The 26803-nt window shown below is 37.6% G+C and overlaps 2 protein-coding genes across 8 annotated transcripts in view; both read left to right on the forward strand.

The window, feature by feature from the left end:
• Window positions 1–2218, forward strand: part of UBE2D1 (ubiquitin conjugating enzyme E2 D1) — an 88319-nt gene extending 86101 nt beyond the window's left edge. For all 7 annotated transcript variants that reach the window (XM_066243126.1, XM_066243130.1, XM_066243128.1 and 4 more), the window contains one exon: window positions 1174–2218. In XM_066243126.1, coding sequence (XP_066099223.1) covers window positions 1174–1340 — 167 coding nt within the window. In that variant the 3' untranslated portion in view covers window positions 1341–2218. The remainder of the gene's footprint in view (window positions 1–1173) is intronic.
• Window positions 2219–7875: 5657 nt separating this feature from the next.
• Window positions 7876–21894, forward strand: TFAM (transcription factor A, mitochondrial). Its single transcript, XM_066242461.1, has 7 exons — window positions 7876–8139; window positions 8654–8772; window positions 10791–10861; window positions 11291–11440; window positions 14708–14803; window positions 17440–17496; window positions 18206–21894. The coding sequence occupies exons 1-7, from the start codon at window positions 8039–8041 to the stop codon at window positions 18344–18346; spliced, it is 735 nt and encodes a 244-aa protein (XP_066098558.1). The 5' UTR covers window positions 7876–8038; the 3' UTR covers window positions 18347–21894.
• Window positions 21895–26803: the final 4909 nt, after the last annotated feature.

Consider the following 26803-nt stretch of genomic DNA (forward strand, 5'->3'; position numbering starts at 1 on the left):
ACAGAGAGAGGGACAGATAAGGACAGAGAGGAAAAGGAGAGATGAGAAGCATCAATTCTTTGCCATGGCACCTTACTTGTTCGTTGATTGCTTTCTCATATGTGCCTTGTCTGGGGGGCTGCAGCAGACTGAGTGACCCCTTGCTCAAGCCAGTGACCTTGGGCTCAAGCTGGTGAGCCTTGCTCAAACCAGATAAACCTGCGCTCAAGCTGGTGACCTTGGATTTTGAACCTAGGTTTTCTGCACCCCAGTCCGACGTTCTATCCACTGCGCCACCATCTGGTCAGGCCGATATGCTCTGAATAGTTAAGGCTTCATGCAGACGTTGTTCTAATTGAGAAATAAATCAAACTAATTTGGATAGCTGAGAACTATTAATTTGCAATAGATCTTTCTAATTTTTCTCTCCCATCCTTTTGTATACTGAATTTAAAGGCAAACTTCAGTGAAATGATAACAGACCATTAGTAAATGAAAAATTTGAAGGAAAAAAATTATACATTTTATTAAAATTTACAGGAAAGATACACTAGGAAATATTCAGATTATACTTTTTTCCCCTGAATGCTTCAACAAATTATTATACTTTTGAAATGTTTGCAAGGTTATACTTTGTTTCCACAGGAACAATATTTTACCTTTTTGTGCCATGTCCAATGCCTATCATAGTGCTAGTTAATTGATATGTAAATTGTCCTTAAATGTGGTGTTTTCAGTATAATCTTATTTCTAGAAATATATTTTACTTAGGAGTTCAGCATTACATGTATTCCTCATGTTAAATCTATTAGGTGATTGCTTCAATTATAACTGAATTATTTATCCATTATAATTACAAAAGCATTACTGCTTTCTTTTTAGGGTTGTTTTTTCTTCCACTGATACCTACGCATCTATGTATCTAACTCCTTTATTCATCAGGGAATTACCTTGGTCTCTGAATGCTGCTGCTACTTATTGTGATACCCTTTGGCTTTGCCCATGTGCAAATATCAGTAAACCATGCTCATGACATTCATATGTATATTCCAAAATTTTACATGGTTCTCATCTCCATACATAACTGTGCTTTTATTGGAAAATAACACTACTAACAAATAGTTGCTGTTTTCTGTGGGGCCAAATTTGTATAAAACTAATTAAAAAAATTTTTATTTATTTATTCATTTTTAGAGAGGGAGAGAGAGGAAAGAGAAACAGAAAGAGAGAAGGGAGAGGAGCTGGAAGCATCAACTCCCATATGTACCTTGACCAGGCAAGCCCAGGGTTTCGAACCGGCGACCTCAGCATTTCCAGGTCAACGCTTTATCCACTGCGCCACCACAGGTCAGGCTGTATAAAACTAATTTGTGCAGATACAAATCTTTTCATATTGTCCCTCCCTCCCTATCTCCATCTGTCATTCTCAATGTACTGTGATAGGTACTATAAGGGATTGAAAGAAACAAGAGACTTGGTCTTGTCCTCAAGTAACTTACCATATATTAGAAAAAATACGTACACATAAAAATGGATTACAAACCAGAGAGGTATGTGATATGTTACAGGTAAATAATACAAGCTTACACACTATAGAACAGGGGTAATCAATCTTTTTATACCTACTGCCCACTTTTGTATCTCTGTTAGTAGTAAAATTTTCTAACTGCCCACCAGTTCCACAGTAATGGTGATTTATAAAGTAGGGAAGTCACTTTACTTTATAAAATTTATAAAGCAAAGTTACAGCAAGTTAAAGCATATAATAATAATTACTTACCAAGTACTTTATGTCGGATTTTCACTAAGTTTGGCAACAGAAGTCTTTATAAAACAACTTACTATAGTTAAATCTATCTTTTTATTTATACTCTGGTTGCTCCGCTACCGCCCGCCATGAAAGCTGGAATGCCCACTATTGGGCAGTAGGGACTAGGTTGACTACCACTGCTATAGAAGATCCAAGGAAGATACTGTGAGCTGGTATTATGTGTTTTCTTAACTGAGTCTGAGGGACAGTTTGAAAAGCAAAAGACAATGAATCAGAAAACCAGGTTTCACCTCCACCACTTGCTAACTATTGTAACCTTATGACTTGGGCTTTCTGAAGTTAATTTTTCTCATATGTAAATTGGGAAACATGATCATGATAATACCTTCTCTGTTTACTTCTTTAATTTGTAAATCAGATAAGCAAATAAAGTTATGTTAAAGTGTTTTAAAAACATTAAAGTATGATTACAACCTAATGGTGTATTGTTTTAATTTTTCATTATATATCATAGTATTTATGCTCAAACACTAAGAAATGTTGAAAGGTCAATAGGAAGAAAAGAGCAACACTGGTATAAAATATGTATGTATATAATATGTATGTATGTTATTTAATAGGGAGAGGGAATGACAAAGTAATGACAGGGCTATGATACAAATCTGACTTTTTTGTTTGGGGACAATTCATACTATACCTATAATAATTAGGGAGCTAATAATAATTGTTATAAATAATGTAAGATTAATTTTAGCCACTATTTATTGAGTCTTAATTATGTGGTAAGGACTCTGCTAAGAACGTTTTAAAAAATATTTCCATTGATTTGAGGGAGGGGGGAAGGAGAGGGAAAGAGAGAGAGAAGCATCAACTCATTTCACATAGGTATTCCATTTAGTTTTGTATTCACTAATTGCTTTTCATATGTGCCCTGACTGGATCCAACCCTCAACCTTGGTGTGCTGAGATGATGCTTTATCCACTAAACCACTTGGCCAGGGCCTGCTAAGAACATTTTACAAATTTCTAATTTAATCTTTATGAGAATCCTAGGAATCAACTATATACTGTCCCCATTTCACACAGAGGGAAACTCTGGGTCAGAGAGATTGCCATTTGGCAAGGTCACACAGCCAGTCAGAGTAACAAGAGCAGGATTTGAATCTAGATCTGCCTAACTTCTAAGTCAGTGATTTCCATAACTTTGGAATATCACACAAAATGCAATGGTAAACCCAGAGCCAAATAAAGTACTTCGATGTATTTAATAAATCAGAAGAAATAGGTATTTAAATAATAAATTATTTTAAGCAAAGATGAAATAAAGTAGAGAGGAAACAGAAAGGCCAGTTCATGGAAGATTTGTATGCCATATTTGAGAATTTAAATTTGATTCTGAGGGTAATCAGGAGCCACTGAAGGTTTCAAGTACAGAAATAGAATAATCATTGCCTCCCCGAGGTTTGCCAGCTTGAGCGTGAGATCATCAACATGATCTTAAGGTCACTGGCTTGAGCAAGGGGTCACTGGCTTGGCTGAGCGCCCCCCCCCCCAATCAAGGCACGTATGAGAAGCAGTCAATGAATAAAGTGATGTAACTACGAGTTGATGCTCCTCATCTCTCCCCCTTCTTGCTCCATCTCTGTCTCTCTGGGGGTAGAAAAAAGAAAATTTAAAAAAATTATTGCCTGCATGGCACAGAGTTAGTGCTCTGTAAATACTTAATGAACAAACGAGTAAATGGAATTTGTCTTTTAGAAAGAGTGGGCTGGTGAAATGTGAAATATGGTTTGGAGGGAAGTGAGACTGGAAGGAAAACTACTATAAGTTTGGGTAACGATGGCAGAGCCTGAACGGGTGGCATACAGAAGCTGGCTGGTACAGGTTTGGAGAGCCAATAATGTGTATTTGCCCAACTTCAGGTTCAGTGACATCAAGCTGATAGTTCTGAATTCAGCCATGGTGGTAGTATTTAAACCACAGATATTGGCAAACACTACTTTAAGTCCAGTAGTCACAACCTCTGTCATGGCCACCTGCCACATACAAGTTCCCAATTGATTCAGATAGATGGTAATGAAATTACAGAGCCAATAACTGGTGGGCCATTTTCTTTATTTCTAGCCTCTCACTCAGCCAGAGAGTAAAAGCAAACACACGGGCACCAAAACCCATTCACACATTCTCCGGTTCCACAACTAGGAGAATCTTTTCCAGAAGAACAAAGACAACCCAAAACCAGCCGAAGAAAGGAGATAATAAAAATCAGAGCAGAAATAAATGAAATAGAGAACAGAAAAACTATAGAAAAAATTAATAGAACAAGGAGCTGGTTCTGTGAAAAGATCAACAAAATTGACAAACCCTTGGCAAGACTTACCAAGGAAAAAAGAGAAAGGACTCATATAAACAAAATCCAAAATGAAAGAGGAGAAATCACCACGGACACCGTAGATATACAGAGAATTATTGTAGAATACTATGAAAAACTTTATGCCACTAAATTCAACAACCTAGAAGAAATGGATAAATTCCTAGAACAATACAACCTTCCTAGACTGAGTCAAGAAGAAGCAGAAAGCCTAAACAGACCTATTAGTAGAGAAGAAATAGAAAAAACCATTAAAAACCTCCCCAAAAATAAAAGTCCAGGCCCTGATGGCTATACCAGCAAATTTTATCAAACATTCAAAGAAGACTTCGTTCCTATTCTACTCAAAGTCTTCCAAAAAATTGAAGAAGAAGCAATACTTCCAAACACATTTTATGAGGCCAACATAACCCTCATACCAAAACCAGGCAAGGATGGCACAAAAAAAGAAAACTACAGACCAATATCTCTAATGAATACAGATGCTAAAATACTAAACAAAATACTAGCAAATCGAATACAACAACATATTAAAAAAATAATACATCATGATCAAGTGGGATTCATCCCAGAATCTCAAGGATGGTTCAACATACGTAAAACGGTTAACGTAATACACCATATCAACAAAACAAAGAACAAAAACCACATGATCTTATCAATAGATGCAGAAAAGGCTTTTGATAAAATACAACACAATTTTATGTTTAAGACTCTCAACAAAATGGGTATAGAAGAAAAATATCTCAACATGATAAAGGCCATATATGATAAACCATCAGCAAACATCATATTAAATGGCACTAAACTGAAGGCTTTCCCCCTTAAATCAGGAACAAGACAGGGTTGTCCACTCTCTCCACTCTTATTTAATGTGGTACTAGAGGTTCTAGCCAGAGTAATAAGACAAGACAAAGAAATAAAAGGCATCCATATCGGAAAAGAAGAAGTAAAGGTATCACTTTTGCAGATGATAAACCCTATACATCGAAAACCCCAAAGAATCCACAAAAAGACTACTAGAAACAATAAGCCAATAAGTAAGGTCGCAGGATACAAAATTAACATACAGAAGTCAATAGTCTTTCTATATGCCAACAATGAAACAATTGAGAGCGAACTCAAAAGAATAATCCCCTTCACGATTGCAACAAAAAAAAGTAAAATACTTAGGAATAAACATAACAAAGAATGTAAAGGACTTATATAATGAAAACTATAAACCATTGTTAATGGAAATAGAAAAAGATATAATGAGACTAGGAGAATCTTTTCCAAGTTTTCCTAGAATCAAAGGCCCCACCAACTCACTCAGTCCCTTCTGGTTCCCATCTGCACACCTCCATCTTGGCTGCCTGCCTCCTCTTCAACCAGGTGACCTCTCTCCCTGCAACAATGTGGTCTCCTCCCAAAATGGCCCCCTAGCTCCTCCTTTTAAAACTTTTTGGCAGGACAACCCCTCCTCCAGCACACAGTAGCATAACCAAGCCCCTTCCCAAGCAGAAAGGTAATTAGCACTATCATGTAGCATCATCATCACATGAGCAGCGGCCATTTTTAACAATAAAAGTGAGCAAAACCAAGTAACACAAACTTTACAAACTTATTTGCCCAGCAACTACAAATTAGGTCTTTTGTTTTGGAGAGCTGATTTACCAACACACTGTTGGAATGAAGAAAATATTTACTAGAGGGGTTAATGAGGAATCAGCAATACTTAGGATCAATTGGTTGATGGGAGAGTAGTCAATGGGAGAGATTATAAAATGACTTATCAAGTTATTGGCTCGAATGAATCAAATGAGATACTGGTTTCTGTTAACAAGAGGAGTTCAAGAAAGACAGTGAATTATTTAGGGAAAATGGAAGTATCTGTGAGTCATGATAGTAGATGTCCAAAAGACAATGGTTACATAAAAAAGAGGACTAAAAGGGGAGGTCTGAGTTCAATGTAAAATATGGGAATCATGAGTGTAGAAGTGATAAAGTCATCGGAGTGGATGAATTTTTAAAATAAAGGAACAAAATCCTGAGAACAACCGTGGTAAATCTTCATGTTCTATAAAGTAAATGTAAATGAAACCAGATGTCTCTCTTTTTAGTCAAAGACTGTTTGAGCAAGTAGGTAGAATTAAATTTTCTTCATAAATACTGCATTTGGAATAAAATCACTGTGATATAAATGAGTTTTAAAGAATACTGGTATCTGATTTGAAAATAGGCATGTAATAGTATAGATTTATAAGCTCTTTAGAGCAAGATTTATCAGAATGACACTTTAAAACAACAAGATTTAATAATTCAAAAGAAGATGAATTTATACATTTAAAAGAATAAAAACATTCTACAAAACTAGAGAAAACAATTTATTCCCAAAATGTAATTATAAGGAATTCTACACATATTTCTCTCTTGACACTATATTATAATTGTTTCTTTCTTTTCCTCTGCCACTATGTTTTTCTGGGGGTGCAGAAATGCTGTGTCTTTTATCTATGCTTGGTGCCTTGTACATGTGTACTCAGGAAAAATAAACAACTTTTCTTCATGACAGGATGAGAGGTTTGAACCCATGATCTGGAAGGTCCCTTTCAACCCTGAGAGTATAAAAAGGGAAGTGGTGATAATTCTTTACCACTCAAAATAAATGAGCTTGGTCCTTTGTAGCACCAAAGGGCCAATGTTTCAAAGCTACAGAAAGGAAGTAGACTCTCAGCTAATTGTTAACAGGTAAGAATTTCCTAACAATTACAGCTATTCAACAGAGGAAAGGCTGTTTCAGGAAATGCTATTATGCATCCATAACATAAAAGCTGGAAAAGTCCTTACATATCTTTAGGTCTTCCCAATCTTTTTCATGCCATTGCCTACACAGAAGAAAATGGTTGTACTGCACATCAAAGTGTTCTTGTCTCAAGTTCTCAGGGTTTTGATTGCGAAAACTGATCGAGGACAAATCCTCATCTGCAGTGTGGGAAACTGAATCTTAGAGAGAGAATGCGACATTCCTGAATCAAAACCTTTATGTTAATGCTGGGGCTAGAATTTCCGCCTTCGGACAACTCAGTAGCCCAAGTCTCTTCCCGCAAATTAAGCAAGGTTGCATGACAAGCTTGAAGACAGGGTCAGGGTCCGCTCGCTGCAGCAGATGGGACGATGACCTATATCGGTGTTATTTTACCTGTGGTCTCACGACTACTGGCATTAGAACTTATCAAACTTTAAGCTGGTTAAGGACGCAGATTCGCACCCCACAGGCACACAGAATCAGGAGCTGTGGAAAGGTCTAAAAACATGCATTTTTAGGTTTAAAAACATGCCCAATCCTCTACTGCACTGTTCGGTATTATTTTCCGCTCCAGCTCCGGCTTGAACAGAGAGGCTCTGCTGGGCGCTCAGCACCCGCCAATCTGAGCTCAGCAGCGTGGGCGGCACAACCATCCAGCTTCCGGCTGGTAAACTGTCTGTTACGTACTCTCCTCTCCAGCCGACACCGGGAGACGCCAATCAGTGCCTGATCCCGGTGAGGCCGCCGCCGTATCTTCATCACCTCCGGGCCCCGCAGAAGTATCGACTGCGGAGGCGGCGGCCAGGGACAGAGCGGCTCAGCAGCGTCCCTAGGAAGCTAGGGCCCTCGGCTGGCGAGACAGCAGCAGTTCCCTTCTCCCCTCCTGAGCTCCTCCTCCCTTTCTGCAGCCCCGCCCACTGGGGAAGCCACTACGGCGCCTGCGCCAATTCTGTCTCGCCTCTTTCCCTAGCTATCCACCGGAAGTAAATAGATTTCCCATCGTGCATCGCAAGCAGGGTATGAACGCGAGCTGTGCAAGGGTGAGCGCAGGTTCAGATAGTTGTCTTGTCCTGTTGTGCAGGGTTCTCTACGAGATTGGGGCCCGGTCACTGCCTTGTGGGCGGGTGCAATGGCGCTTCTTCGGGGCCTGTGGGGCGTGCTGAGTGGCCTGGGAAAGTCCGGAGCGGATCTCTGCGCGGGCTGTGGGACTCGACTGCGCTCTCCCTTCAGGTAGGACTACTCGCCTTGCAGGTGGTGTATATATATTCGTCTTCCACTTTTTGCCCTTCCTAGGAGGTCAGGGCTACCTGGACCCTTTGATTCAGACCTCGATCTTGCCAAGGGAACGGTGGCTTTGCAGGCCTTACCCCAGTAGTAGCCAGTGCCTTGCTTCCTGCCGCCTTCCACCCTGTCCAGCCTCTGAGCACCTGGTTGACCGATCGGGCCGTTCTTTGTAAAGTCGCGCCAGCAGCCTCCCGCCCACATCTAGGCGTTGAGGAGGCGGGGCCCAGGAGAGGAGCTTGGGTGCTTTTTCCGCTCTGCCCTTGGTAGGAGTTAAGGGCTCTGAGTTCAAATTCTGGTTTGCAAGGTCTTCCCTCTGCTTAGGACACGATTTTAGCTTTCTTGCAGAAGATGTCGTATATATAGCATCCAGATGACATCTTATTTGGGATATATTTATGTACCTACAAATATTGGCACTTAAATAACTAACATTGGTTACTTTCTTTTTATTTATATGTAGTTTTGTATATATACCGAGATGGTTTTCATCAGCTTTGAGTAGTTATCCAAAGAAGCCTATGTCTTCATACGTTCGATTTTCTAAGGAAAAGCTACCCATATTTAAAGCGCAGAACCCAGGTAAGGAGTTTTGGGGGCTTGTACTCGTCTGTGATGTAATCAAGAGCCCACTAAACTTTTAAACTTCATTTGCACTACCAACCATCTGGTGACTGCAGGAACATAACCATTGTATTTTATGGTCTGTGAAATAGCACGTGAATGTATGGTATATGTTTTCTTTTTACCAAATGTAGAAATGTTTTAAATATAATTAAGAACTAATGAAAAGTATTTTTAAAATAGCAGGCATGTAGAATGAAAAGCAAACAGGAAGAGGCTATGAAAAAGCTTAATTTGGGGCCTAGTTGCCATTGGCTTAGAGGACCACTGACAGATTATTTTATTTCTTGCTTAGCTATTTCTGCCTCAGGGAATTGTTAACAGAAGTTGCAGTGAAATAACTTCTGTGGACATGGTCTGTAAACTGTAAAACTCTATACAGATTACTGCTGATTTCAAGAGCTTTTGCACTAAAAGATTTCCAGGTTGGATGTTTGATGACTCCTTAGATAGGCTGTAAGGCTTTCATTTGGGTTGTAATGTAAAGAGAGCTAAATTAATAATAGCTAACCTTTGCTTATGATTTCTAAAGCATTTTCACAAGCAGTATATCACAGGGCACACGTGAAAATCAAATGAGCTGTAATAAAAATTCTCACATAAAGCATTGGTTTATGACACATGCTTAAGTGCTCACATCTTTTAAAATGTAAGAGTTGAAACTAATGAGTGGTTTGTTAGAGCATGTACACCCTGCCATTTTAGTTAAGATGAGAAAGGAAGTGGGGAATAATGACTTGATTTTAGAAAAATTTAGTTTGTTTGCAAATAATATTACTGTATTTTAAATCTGAGATGGTAGTATATAAATCAAGACTGTATTTTCAAAAAAAAAAAAAAAAAAGACTGTATTTTGTTCTTAACGTGTTATGAACTTAATTCCTAAAAGACTTGAAAAAAAGTGTTTGATTGAAATACGAAGTAAAGAACTTGAAGAATTTGCCTGACCAAGCAGTGGGGCAGTGGATAGAGTATCGGCTTTGGATGCTGAGGACCCCAATTTGAAACCCCAAGGTCGCCAGCCTGAGCACGGGATCATAGACACAACCCCATGAGTGCTGGCCTGAGCCCAGAGGTCGCTGGCTTGAGCAAGGGGTCACTGGCTCACTGGAGGCCCCTGGTCAAGGCACATATAGGAAAGCAATCAATGAACAACTAAGATGCCGCGACGAAGAATTGATGCTTCTCATCTCTCCCTTCCTGTCTCTCTGTCCCTGTCTGCCCCCCCACCTCATGCTTAAAAAAAAAACAAAAAACTTAAATTTATTACCCAACTGCTTAAATTAGTGATCAATTTCTGAGGACTGTTTGGTGATAAGTGATACACTGCTTGATTATTAGATAACAGACTTTAACAATATAGGTGAAATATTGAATTTATTTTTTATTTATTATTTTTATTTTTTATTTTTGCATTTTTCTGAAGCTGGAAACAGGGAGAGACAGTCAGACTCCCGCATGCGCCCGACCGGGATCCACCCGGCACGCCCACCATGGTGCAACGCTCTGCTCACCAGGGGGCGATGCTCTGCCCATCCTGGGCGTCGCTCGTTGCGACCAGAGCCACTCTAGCGCCTGGGGCAGAGGCCACAGAGCCATCCCCAGCGCCTGGGCCATCTTTGCTCCAATGGAGCCTTGGCTGCGGGAGGGTAAGAGAGAGACAGAGAGGAAGGCGCGGCGGAGGGGTGGAGAAGCAAATGGTTGCTTTTCCTATGTGCCCTGGCCGGGAATCGAACCCGGGTCCTCCGCACGCTAGGCTGACGCTCTACCGCTGAGCCAACCGGCCAGGGCCAATATTGAATTTATTTAAACTACTTGGTTAAAGAAATGCTAAGTCGTTGTATTAAGTTGTATGTGGCATAGAGGTGTCTAATAAAACTTAATTTTAGAGCAAATGGATTATGATTTTCTGAAAATATTTAGAAATTAATGCTGAGATATAAAATTGTGACATTTTTTCTCATTCCAATCCATAGATGCGAGAAATTCAGAATTAATTAAAAAGATCGCGGAACTATGGAGGACCCTTCCTGATTCAGAGAAAAAAGTAAGCATATAGGTTTCCAACGTTGCTGACCTGTCATTCTGCGATTAGGAACAGTTGTCATGTTCATGTCCTTTAAGGGACCCGAGGACCCAGAATTTTATTTTTTAACATTCATTATCTACGAAGGAACTTCATACCTTCTTATTTACATAAATGATGAGAATAAGGGTGTATAGGGTTAGTGATGAAGAGTTGGCAGCAATTTGAAATTGAAAGCTTATAGCTAGACTTTCACCTTCGTTAGCATACACATGAAATAAAAAACAACAACATGATTTGGCCCATATAAATGTGATCCCAGAGCACATTTTTCCCTTGATGGTTCAGTACGTCTTTGTCTGAAGTCATGCAGTTGTCTTTCCTTGGCAGATGTGCTGTTTAATTAGTCAGCAACTGTTTATTGACATCTTTCTGGTTTTTTATTTATAGATATATGAAGATGCTTACAAGGCAGACTGGCAGGCATACAAAGAAGAGATAAACAGAATTCAGGAGCAGCTAACTCCAACTCAGAGGGTATCTTTGGAAAAAGAACTTATACAAAAACGTTCCAAAAAGAAATCAATAATGAAAAAGAGAGTGAGTGTCATTGAAATAATTTTCCTTTGACAAAGAAGTACAGTTTATATAACTATATAAATATAGCTATTTTCTCTTATTTTGATATGTGTGGCTATCTCATAGAAAGTCATCAGGTATACTCTAGTTAGGAACAGTTGGCTACCCCTCTTCTGCCACTTGCAGCATTTGTCATTGAGTCTATCTTGCAAACCCTTGTGCTACTTTGGGATGTATCCGAACTTAAGATACATAGTTAGGACTGCACTGGCATGAAAGTTGTAGGAACAGCTAAATCAGGAATGGTAAGAATCTTTGTTTCTGAGTCTTGTCTAGAATAGCCTGCTGATTTGAATTGTTCTATAGATAATGGTGAATTTGATTCTGAATATTGCTGAATAGACTGAATTTATTAACACATCAGGGAAAAGTACCTACTTATTTAATCAAATAAGTGCATTTAAGATGAAATCCTGCTTTTCCTCAATAAAAACCCTATAAGGTTCAAAAATTAGACTACATTTTTTTATAAAACCAGTATTCAATGTGAGGTGGGCAGCTTGCTGCTCCAGTACATATAATATATAAAGTGATCATCAGAGGTAAAGCTGTTTCTCTGAAAAAGTACATTATAACCTTTAATGTGAGATGCCAAGCTATATATCCACAACCCTAATGTTTTAAGAAAATGGGACTATTTTCAAGTCAGTGATGTAAGGTTACTGATCAGTTAGTAAAAGGGAGCCAGAAAAGATAGCAAGAGGGGGAAGTAACAGACTGCACAGGGATGGTATTTGGAGGGGTGAGTGCTAAAGTTTACCTTTTTATTCTCCCTTTCTCCTTAGTGCACCCAGCCAATGCTAAGAGTGGAGAGGACCAGAAGTGAGGACTGGGCAGAGAGAAGGGGTTTCCCTTTCAAATATTTCTTTCTTTCTCTCCTACTATTCCCGCTATGGTTGTCTTACACCTTTAGAATTGTCCCATAGTCCTTGGGTATTCTAGTTTTCCCCCCTCAACCTTTGTTCTCTTTGTTTTGGGGTTTTCAAGGATTCTGTTATTGAGTCCCATAGCTCAGATTCTTCCTGCTGCTGTGTCTAGTCTACTAATAAGCACATTGTAGGCACCATTTATTTCTGATAAGTGTTTTTGCTCTCTAGCATTTCTTTTTTAGGATTCCCAACTATGTTTTCATTGCCCATCTGTTCTTGCTTGCTGTCTAGGACCCCTAGTGTATTAGTATATTAATCGTAGTTGTTTTAAATTCCTGATCTGGTCACTCCAACATGCCTGCCATGCTTGCTTTGCCTCTTCAAACCATGTATTTTGTTTCTTAGTGTGCCTTGGAATTTTTCTTGATAGCCGGACATATGATAAACTGGGTAAAAGGAATTGCTGTTAAATGAACCTTAATAGAGTGATGAGGTGTGGGGACAAGGGAAGTGTTCTCAGGTGCTGTGATTAGGTCCCGTCCTTTCAGTGATTCTGTGCTTCTGGACTGAACTACAGAAGTGTTTCTCGGTTTTCTCTCTCCTTTGGTGGGACAGGATGGCTAGAGTGGGCTGGAGTTGGGTATTTTCCTTTCAGTCAGGTCAATTAGGCTCTGGTGATAGCCTGGCAGGTTAATTCTGATCAACTAGTTACCCCTCAGGGCAAGCCTTGTTAAGAATGATAGCGTGCTTAGACATTTAAAAATGGCTCTTTTCCCCTCCCAATGCTGGAAGCAAGGGGGGTGTTGAAGTTTTCTAGATATTTATTGTGGCAATCTGGTCAAAGTCCTGGAGTTGTAAATCTCACATTTTTGTGAGGGCCCTCCTAATGTCTGGGTCCTCTGGAGTTGTCCACACACAACCTCGTGCAATTTGTGTGTGTGTGTGTGTGTGACAGAGAGAGGGACAGACAGACAGGAAGGGAGAAAGATGAGAAGTATTAATTCTTCGTTGTGGCACCTTAGTTGTTCATTGATTGCTTTTTCATACGTGCCTTGACCAGGGGGCTACAGCAGACCAAGTGACAGCTTGCTCAAGCCAGCGACCTTGGGTTCAAGCTGGTGAGCCTTGCTCAAACCTGATGAGCCTACACTCAAGCTGGCTTCCTCTCGGTTTCAAACTTGGGTTCTCCATATCCCAGCCCTCTGCGCTATCCACTGCGCCACCACCTGGTCAGGCTGCAATTTGTTAATTACAGTTCAGGTGTTCCTACCCAGAGCTGGTTCACTCAGTGGTCTCCTCCTTAGTCTCTGCTTCTCTGCTCTGGTAAGCCCCAACTCTGTATTGGCTTGTCTGTCTCCAATCCGAGGGGAGGGGCAACAATTTTCCCTGTGTCCTCTATGGATCCAAGAAGAGTGTTGATTTTTCAGTCTATTCAGTTTATACTTATTAGGAAGGAGTGGTGACTTGCAAGCTCTTTACATGCTAAACCTGAAGCCTGAGGGTTTTTCCCTCACATTTCCATTCCCACTCCATTTTGTAATTTTCCTTCCCTCCCCATTAAAGATTCCCAGTACCAACTAGTTAGAGATCAGGTAAGAAGTGTGGGAACTAGGAAATTGTAAGCAATCACCTAGGAGAGAAGTCCCTACTAGTAATTCTAGAAGTAAAAGGGTTGATAGTTAAGTTGTAAAGTGCCTGGAGTCTACTACAGTAGTTAAAAACCACAGCATTTTATAAATTACAAGTAGTACTCACTATCCATATGTATTCAAATGCTGGTTAGGACAATGCAATATCTTTCATTCTCTAAATTCAGAAATTAAGTTGATACAGATATCAGGGGATAATTGTATATTTTTCTTCTCTTTTGTCCCTATTTTTGATACTGAGTAAAAAGAATTTAACACATCTGTTGGGGTTTAAAGGTTGATAGACATGAGGCAAGGGAATGAAATGAGAGATTATTAAACAGATATTCTAGTGTTCTGGAGTTCTGGGGAGACACGTAATGGTTTGGCCAAGGAGATGATAGTATTCTGTAAGAATGAAACTGAGATTGCTTTATCTTTTAAAAAGATTTGTACATATGTGCTCAGTTACTCAGCTCATAGAGACTATGAAAATAATACGTAAAGGAAATGTATGGAAAATGAGTCATAAAATCTGTTAAAATTATTAAAACTTCGTGCTATAAAAATTCTGACCCCAGAAAGGAATAATCACGTATTCTATATAAGAATCATAACATTGATTCTAAGGAACATTCTGCATAATGCATAGCAGTGAATACAGTTCTGTAAGTATAATTAAGTCTTACAGAGGTTAAAACTATATTGACTCTTCCATTTTTATTACTCAGGAGTTGACACTGCTTGGAAAACCAAAAAGACCTCGCTCAGCATATAATATTTATGTAGCTGAACGCTTCCAAGAAGCTAAGGATGGTACAGTACAGGTAAAACATGACTGCATTTGTTTTTTAAATTTTGTTTATTTTCATTTAAAAATATTTAGACAGGAAATTTTAGGGGTGCCATGGGTCAGGTAGTAAAGAAAAATAGTAAGTTACTATAGTGCTGGATAGAAATAAGGCCTTCTTTCTTGTATCTCTTTTATGGAAAAATCCTTTTTCTTACCATGTACAGTTGAGTATGCTCAATTGTTGACAAGACATATATTGTCAACTTTTTAAACTCTTAGCCTTTTTTACTTTTCTTTCTGGAATAAAGTATACATTTTCACTGCATTTCCCTGTTTTCAGCCTGGCACCATTGCCCCCTACTGTACCTGGTATATACTGAGTAAACACATATTTTCCTGTTTTGAGAGGATAAATGTCCTAGAATCTGCCCACAGTGGAGGTTCAACCTCTTCTTAAACACTTTCAATCAGTCCTCTGTCCTTACCTGTATTTTATACCTACCTGGTGCTGTCAGTTCCTGAGCTTCTTTGTGGTTCTACATTGTACTTTACATTTTTAATGGGGTCTTAGGAGGGAGCAACACATCTTTCCATCTCTAGTTTTGTTAATGAATTATTTTATTTAGGTGAAAAGTCAATTTACTTATGTATGCAACTTCATAAATTATTGTTGAACTCAGTGAATATGAAACTGTGGATTAAACTTTATGGATAAGAAAGGGATTAGTTAGGAAAGAAACAAGCATTAAAGTAAGTAATTCCTTCCAAAGCTAAGAGTCAGAGCAGTTATTTAATGAATATCTGTCCCTGAATGTGTTAGGAGTCTTTTTGAAGGTAAGTTTAAAATATAATGGTTATATAGTCTCTACCTGGTACCTCTATTTTTGTTGATAGAAAAATGAAATTCAAAGTTATGCTCAGAACAATGAAGTTATTCTCATTCTACTTCTTAAAAACACTGGTGATGTCTTCCTAGCTTTAAACAGATACTTTTCCGACTATGTCCTTCTCTCCTTTATACCCCCCTTCTTCTGCCTCTCATTTCCCCCTTGATTGTCTGCTCTTTGGGAGCAACAGCATAGCCAGCGTGAGGTAGGTACGCTGTGTTCGCTGCCTCTCTTCCAGCCAAGGGGTCTCTGTGTCCCTTTAATTCTATAGATGAAGAACCAAGCCTAAGGGAAGTGGTTTGATTTTTTCCCCAAGTCACATAATTAAGTTCAGCTAAGTAGAACTGAGGAGTGATGTTGTTTTGTTCCTATGACTACAGTATACCTAAAGACTTTGGCACACATTTTAGAAGAAAACATTTAGCTACAAGGAGGAATTAAAAACAATCTTTGAAGTTATACTGTGACATAATATACTTGAATATTAGCATTTCTGAATCAAAAAATAAATATCTGCACAATAAAGGAAGCCATCAACAAAATGAAAAGGCAGCCTACCAAATTGGAGTAAATATTTTCATACTATATATCAGATAAGGGGTTAATGTCCAAACTAGCTAAAGGATTCCACTCAATAGCAAAAAAAAAATTAAAAAATGGGCAGAGGATCTGAATAGACATTTTCTGAAGAATACATAAAGATGGCTAACAGGTAGATGATCAATGTGTTCAACATCACTAACTGTCAGGAAAATGCAAATTAGAGCCACATTTTACCTCACACCTGTTGGAATGACTGTTATCAGAGATGTGAAATAATGTGTCGGTGTCTATGTAGAGAAAAGGAAACCCTTGTGCATAGTTTGCTGCAGCCACTATGGAATACAGTACGGAGTTTCCTGAAAAACTTAAAATTAGAACTATCATATGTCCATCAATTTTACTTCTGAGTATTTATACAAAGAAAAAGAGAACACTAACTTGAAAAGATATCTGAACCCCCCCATGTTCATTGCAACATGATTTATAACAGCCAAGACATGGAAGCAGTCTAAGTGTCCAATGATGAATGAATAAACAAACAGTGAGATACGTATATACACGTATGTGAATGTTATTCAGCCGTAAAAAAAAAATCTTGCCATTTGCAACAGCATGGATGGATCTTGAAAGCATTATGCTAAGTGAAATAAGTCAGACCAGACGAAGACAAATACTGTGTAATCTTATTTTACGGAGTAAAGAAATACGCAACTGAATTCATGGATAAAGAAATAGATTGGCGGTTGCCAGGGCTGGAGGGTGGACAAAATGGATGAAGGTGGTCAAAAGGAACAAACTTCCTTTTAGAAAATAAATAGGGGCTTGAGGCTATAATGTACAGTATGGTGACTATAGTTAATAATATTATATTGCGTATTTGAAAGTTGCTCAGAGAGTAGATCTTAAAAGTTCTGAGGAAAAAAAGTTATGATAACAAATGTTAACTAGACTTGTGTTGATCATTTCAGAATATATACAAATATTGAATCATTTTGTGTACCTGAAACTAATATATCTGTTATATCACAATAGAAAAGATAAATATCTTTATTCTACTCATTTTGTGTATTTTAACAGTTTAATAGTTTTATTTAGAAAGAAAAGATGCTAAGTTTTGATAAGCTTTACCTGTGATTGTTAGTATCTTGAGTTTTTGTTGGAATGAGTAATAAAAAAAAATCTGTCTTTAATCACTGAAGTCTCTGTGTCTAGCACTTCTTATACATATGTTGTTTTACAGTTAAAACTGAAGAGTGTAAATGAAAGCTGGAAAAATCTCTCTAATTCTCAAAAGCAAGTAAGTATGTGTTTTAGTCTCAGTACCTAGTTAAAACATCTTTGAGAGAATGTATTAGGGCAAGGCTTGATCCACGTGAAAATAGCCGTATATATTACTAACACTTAAAATATTTAAAAATAATTTCATATTCTTAGAACCAATTTGGCTTTTTTTTTTTTCTTCCTTTTTTTCCAAGTGAGAGGAGTGGAGATAGACAGACTCCCACATGTGCCCTGGCCGAGATCCACCTGGGAACCGCTGTCTGGGGCCAATGCTATGCCCCTCTGAAGTCATGCTCTTACCCGCCTTAGGCGGAGGCCATGGAGCCATCCTCAGCACCCAGGCCAATGTGCACGAATCAATTGAGCCATAGCTGTGGGAGGGGAAGAGAAAGAGATAGAAAGAGAGGAGGGCGGGGGGAGGGAGAAGCAGATGGTTGTCTCTCCTGTGTGCCCTGACTGGGAATCAAACCTGGGACATCCACACACTGGGTTGATGTTCTACCGCTGAGCCAACTGGCCAGGGCCAATTGTAACAACTTTAATGCAAAATCTTTCTCATCTTTTTTCTCATTTAATTTTTATCTCTCAAAAACATTCCTTCTCCAGCCCCCCTTTATACTTTAGAAGAATAAGATAATTTTTATAGTATATAATGGAAGCATTCCAGAAATTAATGGCAAAGATTCTTCTAAAGAAATCATTTTAACAGTTACACTTTTTCTCAGGTATATATTCAACTTGCTGAGGATGATAAAAATCGTTATTATAATGAAATTGAATCTTGGGAAGAACAAATGGTTGAAGTTGGCCGTAATGATCTTCTTCGTCGCAAAGTGAAACCCCAAGCAAAAAGCACTGATGAATAGTAAATAGAAGATTGAATTATGTTCATAATGGACAGACGCAAGAAACCAATTGGGTCTCAATATCTGAAACTTATAAAATTAGAAGGATAAAGTTGGTAAACATTTTATACTTTATTCCTTTTTCTTTAGCCCATGGACTTCTGCCAGTTCAATAAATTTTGTACTGGTATCTTGCTTTGGAAAACTCAAACATAAAAGGTCGTGCAAAATTTATTTTCTGTTTAGAAACTACTGAGGATCGGAATAATCCATGAAAGTATCAGTAATTACTTTGCCTTTGATAAAGGTGAAACAGACTGTGAAGGTTTTTTATAACTTGATGACTGTGGACACAGTATTCTTGTTTCCTTACATTATGGAGACGGGTTTCTTATTCAAAAGTATCCCAAATTGTACGAGCCATAGTGTTCAATGTTTAATTGTGCATTTTTTAAAGAGTACCCAGAACTTGTTTAGGTAAATTCCAGTTCTTAGGTGTGATTTATATTCAGAGCTGATGGGTATGCAGGCAATGGCTTGCTGGTCTTAGTTGTAACTTTGTGTAAGAGGAGGAGCTCTTTATAAACCTTTTTCCTCATTGTCTTTTTTTCTAAACTAAAAACTAAGAAATTATGTACCAGATCTATGCATATTGTTCTATAGTGCATGGAATAAAAATTTTGTGTTTCCTAATTATAAATTTGTTTAAGGTGAAACATTTGTTTTACTCTTTCTGTCTTTATTTTTCTTTATAAGTAGGGATTTTTATTTTGAAGTGTTTTTTTTCTCCCTCATGTGAGTATATTTATCCAGAAAGAGAGAACTTGTCTTGTAAGTTTTAAAATGAAAGGTCAAAAAACAGGTCTTCAAAGTCTCTAGAACTGGAACCTGTAATTTTAAAACATTTTAGGCCCTGGCTGGTTGTTTCAGTGGTTAGAGCACTGAGCCAGCATGTGGATGTCCTGGGTTTGATCCCTGGTCAGAGCACACAGGAGAGGTGACCATCTCCTCCTTCCCTCAACCCCCTTCTTTCTCTTCCTCTCCCATAGCCATAGTTCAATTGATTTGAGCACGTAGGCCCCAAGCGCTGAGGAAGGCTCCATGGAGCCTCCACTCAGGTGCTAAAAATAGCTCAGTTGAGAGTGGCCCCAGATGGGGGTCACTGGTGGATCCTCGTCAGGGTGCATATGGGAGTCTGTCTCGGTATCTCTCTTACTCTCACTTTTAAAAAAAATTTTAAAAATAAACATATAAAAGACTATATAAGGGATAGCCAATTCTGGCCTTTGGGCCAAATTCAGCCCACTGCCTGCTTTTCATGGCCTATGAACTAAGAATTATGTGTTTGTTTTTAAATTTATTTTAGAGAGAGGAAGGGAGAGAGAGAGAGACAGGAACATTGATCTGTTCCTCTTTGTGCCCTGACCAGGGATCAAACTGGCAATCTCTGTGTTTCAGGACAGTGCTCTAACCAACCAAGCTATCTAGCCAGCTAAGAATTATGTTTAAGAAATATTTCAAGACATGAAAATTAATATGAAGTTTAACATCCATAAATAAAGTCTTGTTGAAATACAGCCATACTTACTCATTTATTCATTACTACGGCTGCTTTTGTGGAAGAGTGGTAAAAGTTGAGTAGTTGCTTCAGAGACTAGTCTGCAAAGCCTAAAATCCTGGCTGACCCTTTACAGAAAATGTGTGCTAACCCATGGTTATAGTATAGTATAGTGTAGTGTAACAAGTGTTAATATGTTGGGGTAGGTTTTTTTAACTGGTTCAGAGGTTTTTGTTTAGAATCTTTGTCACCATTGTCTTAAGAGGAAAGAGGTCAAATCACAAGTGAAGTTAAATTGTTGCCCCACAATATTAGCAAGAAAAATAATCTTGTTTCAAATTATGTTGCACTATAATAAATTTCATCTAGTGTGGAATGGGATTCTCTTAAATTATTTGGTATGGTTTAGTAAATTGAACCTTAAGAGTTTTCCAGGTAGCGCATATCACAAAAATCACATCTCTTAGCTTTTGTTTATCCTCTTAAGAGAGTCAAGCAAAAGTTTTCAAAATGACACTACCTTTTCAAGCAAAATAATTCATTTTTATCATCACTTCATAGGAATAGATTAACTCAAAATTTTTTGTACCTTATATTTATTATGCAAACTATTGAAGAATTCTTGATTTTAGATCTCTAGAAAAAGTTTGAAGTTTTTTGTTGTTTGTGGATAGAAAATAAGTCATGATTTGTTCTGTACTGAACTTAACAAAGGTTTGGACTGAAGAGAATAGTAGAATTTAAGAGGAACCTTAAGATAACTGTTTCACCCTGTGGTTGTAAATACAGGACAAAATCAGCTTTTAGTTAAATAGGTACCAGCGGAGGGAGAGGTTGGGGAAGAAGAGGTGTGCTTGTGTCCATCACAGTGTTTCTCAACTGGGTTTCCAGGAATATTAAACCCTAATTCCCCGTGGCATCTAGAATGACCCTGACTGTGTATCACACTTAGAAGAGTGGAGAAAATCATTCACATCATTTACTGTGTTCTGCGCTTCAGATGAAACCAGGGAGCACAGAGGAGTCAATGTTTGTAATATAGGATGGGTGAGCTTGAGAAATGAGTTATGTAAACATCTGTAGGGCAAATGTATCAATAGTATAAAACACATCTTTGCAATTACCTTTTTCTGAGCTCTTGCCAGTACATACAGAACACATTCAAATCATATCTTCCCAATTATATTAGGAAGTTCAGTGATGAGTAATTCTAACGTATTTACAATAATATAGGGAGAAAAATGTGAAGCAGTGAAAAAAGCTAGAATAAAACCATTTTATGATAATTCCAGATTTTATTTGTTTTGTTTTGTTGTTTTTTCTAAAAGAATTTTCTTGTTAGTGCTTTAAAATATATCTGATTCCACTTCAATACATGTAGAAGATTGGTATGCCATGTATCCAGTGCCTTCCAGTTTAACAATATAAACTAGTTTTTTGTTGTTATAAAGAATAAGAACTTATGTCAATAACCAGTGGCCACTCATATAAAACCATACTTTTTAGACTTAATTTGACCTAACAAACTAATTGCTGTAGTAAGAGCTAAGGAAGAGTGCTATGCGGAATGATGCCAAAGAAATGAAACAGCCGTGTTTATGCTGTTATGAGCATGTGCTGCATTAGGTTTGAAGTAATTTGATGAGAGGGTACAGGAGGGGAAAATGGTGGGCAGAGACTTGACTTGGGGAGGTGAACACAAAATACAGTCTACGGAAGATGTGTTGTAGAACTGTGCACCTGAAACCTGTATACTTTTGTTAACCAGTGTCACCCTGATAAATTCAATTAAAAGAATAATTTGATGACAGGAGAGGGTTGTGTGATAACTCTACTTTCTGATGTTTATTTGAAGGATATTGTGTGAAGATTTAGCGTGCTGTAATCATGTAATTTTGCTATTGCTTTTGGCTCCTTTCTTGAAAATGCCATTTTTAAAAAAAGTTGTATTTTTTATAATTGCTATGAATGTGTATTTAAATTTCTGAATTAAAATAGAAGTTGATTTAAAGTAGCAAATTTTACTGCCTTTTTTGACATTTACTGTATCTAAAATTAATCATCACCAGGGAATTTTTTGTATAGTTAAGTGATAGTATCCATTGTTTTTCTTAATTTTATCAATATCAACTATAAGAATATTCTCTCCCTTTCCGACAGCCACTTTCCCTCCTTCTCTTTAAAAATAAACAAAAAAACACAAGGACAGTTGTTTTTTACTTTAATTTTTTATTTTTATTTTTTGAGAGAGAGAAGCAGAGAAGTTGCATCACGTTAGTTGTTTATTGAATGCTTCTCATATATGCTTTGGGGCTCAAACTGAGCCAATGACTCCTTGCTCAAACCAGCAACCTTGGGCTCAAGCCTGCGATTTTGGGATTATGTCCTTCATCCTGTGTTCACACCAGCAATCCCCTGCTCAAGCTGGTGAGTCCGTGTTCAAATTGGATGAGCCTGTGCTCAAGTTGTTGACCTTGGGGTTTCAAACCAGGGACCACTGCACCATTGTCTGGTCAGGCTATGAATCTCTTATTGCCATCTAGTGGGTGTGAAGTAAATTCCTCGATGTGATTTTGACTTTCATTTACATAATGACTGGTGATATTGAGCATTTTTCATGTGCTTATTGGACATTTGTTTTTCTCCAGAGTAATGTCTGTTCTGATCTTTTGCCATTTTAAAATTGGGTTATTTTTTTTTAATAAAGTTTCAAGGGATTTTTTTATGTACTCTAGATATAAGTCCCTTATAAGATACATGAATTACAAATATTTACTCCCATTCTGGGAGTTGCCTTCTTTACTTTATTGATAGTAGTATCCTTTTGCCACACAAAAGTTTTTTGATGATGTTTATTTTTTTGTTGCATGTTTTTGGTGTCATATCTAAGAAACAGTTGCCAAATCTATGTTCATAAAGATTTACTTCCTCTTTCTCCTAAGTGTTTTATAATCCATTTTGAGTTAATTTTTATATATGGTATAAGGTAGGGGTATAGCTTCTTTCTCTTACATGTGGATACACCATTTGTTAAAAGACTATTCTTTTCCATTGAATTGTCTTGATAACCTCTTTTAAAAAATCAATTGACCATGGATATATAGGTTTATTTTTGACATCTTAATCCCATTAGATTGATCTAGATGCCATCATTATGCCACTACCACATTGTTTTCATTACTGGAGCTTTGTGTAGTTAAGTTTTATAACTGGCAGTGTGAGTTCTCCCAACTTAGTTCTTTTTCAAGATTGTTTTGGCTATTCTGGAACCTCCTGTGTTTCCATTTGAATTTTAGGGTCAGCTTGTCAATTTCTGCAAAGAAGCCAGCTGGGATTCTTCTGATAGGCATTTCACTGACTCTGTAGTGAAATTGTTGTTTTTTGATATTAGTTTCTATTATTCTGTGCCATCAATGGCACCTTTGTGTTCACTTGCATTTGGCAGATATGTACATTTGTAATCTACAGAATTTCGGAGCGTACCTATGGGTTAACCTAACAGTGAAGTAGCTACTATGTGGCCAATCTTCTGTAGTTTTAGAAAGGCCAAGCCAACAGCACAAAGACCGTACGTTTGGGGTGGCGAGAATTAGGTTAATTCAAGAGATGCTTATGAAGTTGAATTTACAGGACTTGATAATTGATGGAGTGTGACAGACAAGACAGAGAAAGATAATTTCCAAATTTTTTGGGGTGACAAGATGGGGAGCGTTGGAGAAGGAGCCCCAGGAACTCGCCTTACGTCTGTTCCATGAAGACTGATTCATGATGATGGCTGTTTGCATGGTCTTAGAAGTTCTCATAGAAAGAGACCAGTGCAGAGAGCTTGTATTTGTATAGCACTCTGTTTGCAAAGCATTTGTACAATCCTCAGCTTATTCTTTGCTTTGAGAGGTAACCAGAGTGTATTCATTCTTGTGGTTGCTGTTACAAGCTATTACAAATTTGGTGACTTAAAACAATAGAAATTTATTCTCTAGTAGACTATAAAGTCAAGGGTTCTGTGGGGCTGCAGTCCCTCCAAAGGCTCTAAGGGAGAATCCGTTCTTTGCTTCTTCCAGCCTCTCAGCTCAGCCCTTGGCCTGTAGTGGCTGTATCTCTTTCTGCTCTGTCTTTTCATCACTTTCTCTTCTGTATATGTGTCTCAAATCTTCACCTTTCTCATGTGATTGTACTACTTACAAAAATTAGGGGAGAGTTCAAAATGAATATGAAGCAATAAAATATCCCCTAATTTTTGTGAGTAGTATATTTAGGGTCCATGCAGCTAGATAATCCAGGATAAAATCCTCCTCTCATGAGCCTTAACTTAATCACAGCTTTTGCTGTAAAAGGTAATTTCATAAGCCTCGGGGATTAGGACGTGAACATTTCCCTCTGGAGGTTCCCGTCGGCCCACACAGCAACGACTTGCACTGTACTTTATTTTACTAGGTCACACGGTAATTAATTGTGAAATTTGGCTTTAAGCCCCAATCCTAGTCCCATTTTTTATCACTATACTATAAATCAGGGGTCCCTAAACTTTTTACACAGGGGACCAGTTCACTGTCCCTCAGACCATTGGAGGGCCGGACTATAAAAAAATACTATGAACAAATCCCTATGCACACTGCACATATCTTATTTTAAAGTAAAAAAACAAAACGGGAACAAATATAACACTTAAAATAAAGAAGTAAATTTAAATCAACAAACTGACCAGTATTTCAATGGGAACTATGCTCCTCTCACTGACCACCAATGAAAGAGGTGCCCCTTCCGGAAGTGCGGTGGGGGCCGGATAAATGGCCTCAGGGGGCCGCATGTGGCCCGCGGGTCGTAGTTTGGGGACCCCTGCTATAAATCATAACAAGAAATGAGAGTAAAAGGAAAAAATAGCTAAGGCAAAAGAAAAGAACAGAAGAAGAATAGGGAAGTAGAAAACAAAATTAAATTGCAGACTTGAAATTCTGGACAGTAAGCAAAAAGAAAAATTGCTGTGAAAAGAGATTAACAGGTAAGTCCAGGGGCAATTACCAGTTAATGAATAATTATACCCTACTGAGGTCTTTCTTTGTTACCATATCTCTGTGTAAGTTAGTGTTCCAGGCCTGGGACAATCTACAAAGATGGTAATTTCATTTACTTACAACAGCTGTAACAGTGCCTTGCAAATAGTAGCATTTCTCCATTGGAAGGCATCATAATGATTACCCCTGGTTATCAGTTAACCTTTTTTGTACTTAAGTTCTATAAGGACTGTTAATATTTTTATGAACCTTATAAATAGTTACTTGCTAGATAACATAACACTCCCAGGAAAATGGTAAACAGTGCGGTTTTCACTTTTTTCTACCCCTTGTCAAGTATTCTGCTGAGAGAGACTACTGTTTTAGACCAGCTGCTCTAAACTTTGGTTGTATATTTGCATTACCAGGAAAACTTTTAAAATCATAATGTTCCTGCCCACCCCAGAACAATTAAAGAGCAGTTTCTAGGAATAGGACCTGAGAGAAGGGATACTCTATAACATTTTTACTTTTTTAAAATTTTCACATTCATATTTTAAAATTGATATGTAAAATAATTTAACTTCAAAGAGTTGTAAAGTATACCTAACATACTGTAAATATTGACTTAAAAAGATAAAAGTCACCTCAGTTCTGTAATGGTCTGTAAATACCACAGTGTAACATGTAACTTATTAGCACTAGGAAATTTCCCATCATTTCTTTCCATTCCACTTCCTCCATAAAACTATTCTATCATGGTAAGATGTTTTCATGTTTAAAACAACAGCCTATAACATTATTTTGGGCTTTTATTTATTACCATATAATAATTCTCTGGAGCAAAAATACATATATAAATTTGTATTGAACTAAAATTTCCTGTGGTCACAAGGCTTTAGGTACTTAAAATTTCTAGATTGTGGGATCATTATAATAGCTATTGGAACACAATTATTTAAAGCAACATTAATATTTTACAATTGAGAGGGAAAAAATCCAAGTTTCCATCAATAAGTGAAAGAATAATATATATTTATATAATGGAATGTGCAGCAATAAAAAATGACTGAAATATATATATATATATATATATATATATATATATATATATATATATATATATTAGCATGGATGGATTTGAAAAGCATTGTTTGAGTGAAAGAAGCCAGACATAAAAGAGTATATACTGTATGATTTCCATGTCCATAAGAACCTAGAAAAGGCAAACCAGTTTATAGTGACAAAAAGCAGATTGGTAATTGACTGGAGCTGGCAGTATAGGGAGGAACAGATTGCAGAGTTATAGGAAAATTTAGGGATGATGTTCTATAACTTTAGTGAAGTGAGTTTACAGGTTTTATCATCTATCAAATTTTATTGAATTATATAATGTATACAAGATGGGGTAAAAGTATGTTTGTATTTGTTTGGAAAATAATACCATAATTAATTGATAATACAAGAAGAAACGTTTGTGCCTTCATAACTATAAACCTACTTTTGCCATACCTTCTATTATCAATAAAGTCAATAAAATATGTTTCAAGATTTTATAAATATTAAAAAATAAAATTTTATTGGAAGTATGAAAAATAAATCCCTACTCAAAAGTAGTAAATGTCTGTCTCAATTTTGAACCAAAGCTAATAGGGTTATTATAGATTCACCCTCATCCTCCCTTTCTAACCTCATTTCCTGTTCTACCCCCAACACATAATTTTACCCACTTCTCACCTACCAGACCATATACCCACTCCTGAAGCTTATCTCTTTCTTCAAGTCTTTTCTCAAATGTCCTCTTTCCAATGAAGCCCTTCCTAAACACCCTTTAAAATGGCAACCTGTGAGCCCGGTTTGCTCGGCGGTAGAGCATCGGCCTGGCGTGCAGAAGTCCCTGGTTCGATTCCCAGCCAGGGCACACAGGAG

The sequence above is a fragment of the Saccopteryx bilineata genome, chromosome 9, assembly GCF_036850765.1.
Source record: "Saccopteryx bilineata isolate mSacBil1 chromosome 9, mSacBil1_pri_phased_curated, whole genome shotgun sequence".
In the NCBI taxonomy this organism is placed as follows: domain Eukaryota; kingdom Metazoa; phylum Chordata; class Mammalia; order Chiroptera; family Emballonuridae; genus Saccopteryx; species Saccopteryx bilineata.

Bases quoted from the DNA above. Each gene is read 5' to 3' on its own strand.
- TFAM (XM_066242461.1), top strand. From the start codon at position 8,039: ATGGCGCTTCTTCGGGGCCTGTGGGGCGTGCTGAGTGGCCTGGGAAAG. The intron at 14,804-17,439 runs GTAAAACATGAC...GTTGTTTTACAG, and splicing joins CTAAGGATGGTACAGTACAG to TTAAAACTGAAGAGTGTAAA. The intron at 17,497-18,205 runs GTAAGTATGTGT...ACTTTTTCTCAG, and splicing joins TCTCTAATTCTCAAAAGCAA to GTATATATTCAACTTGCTGA.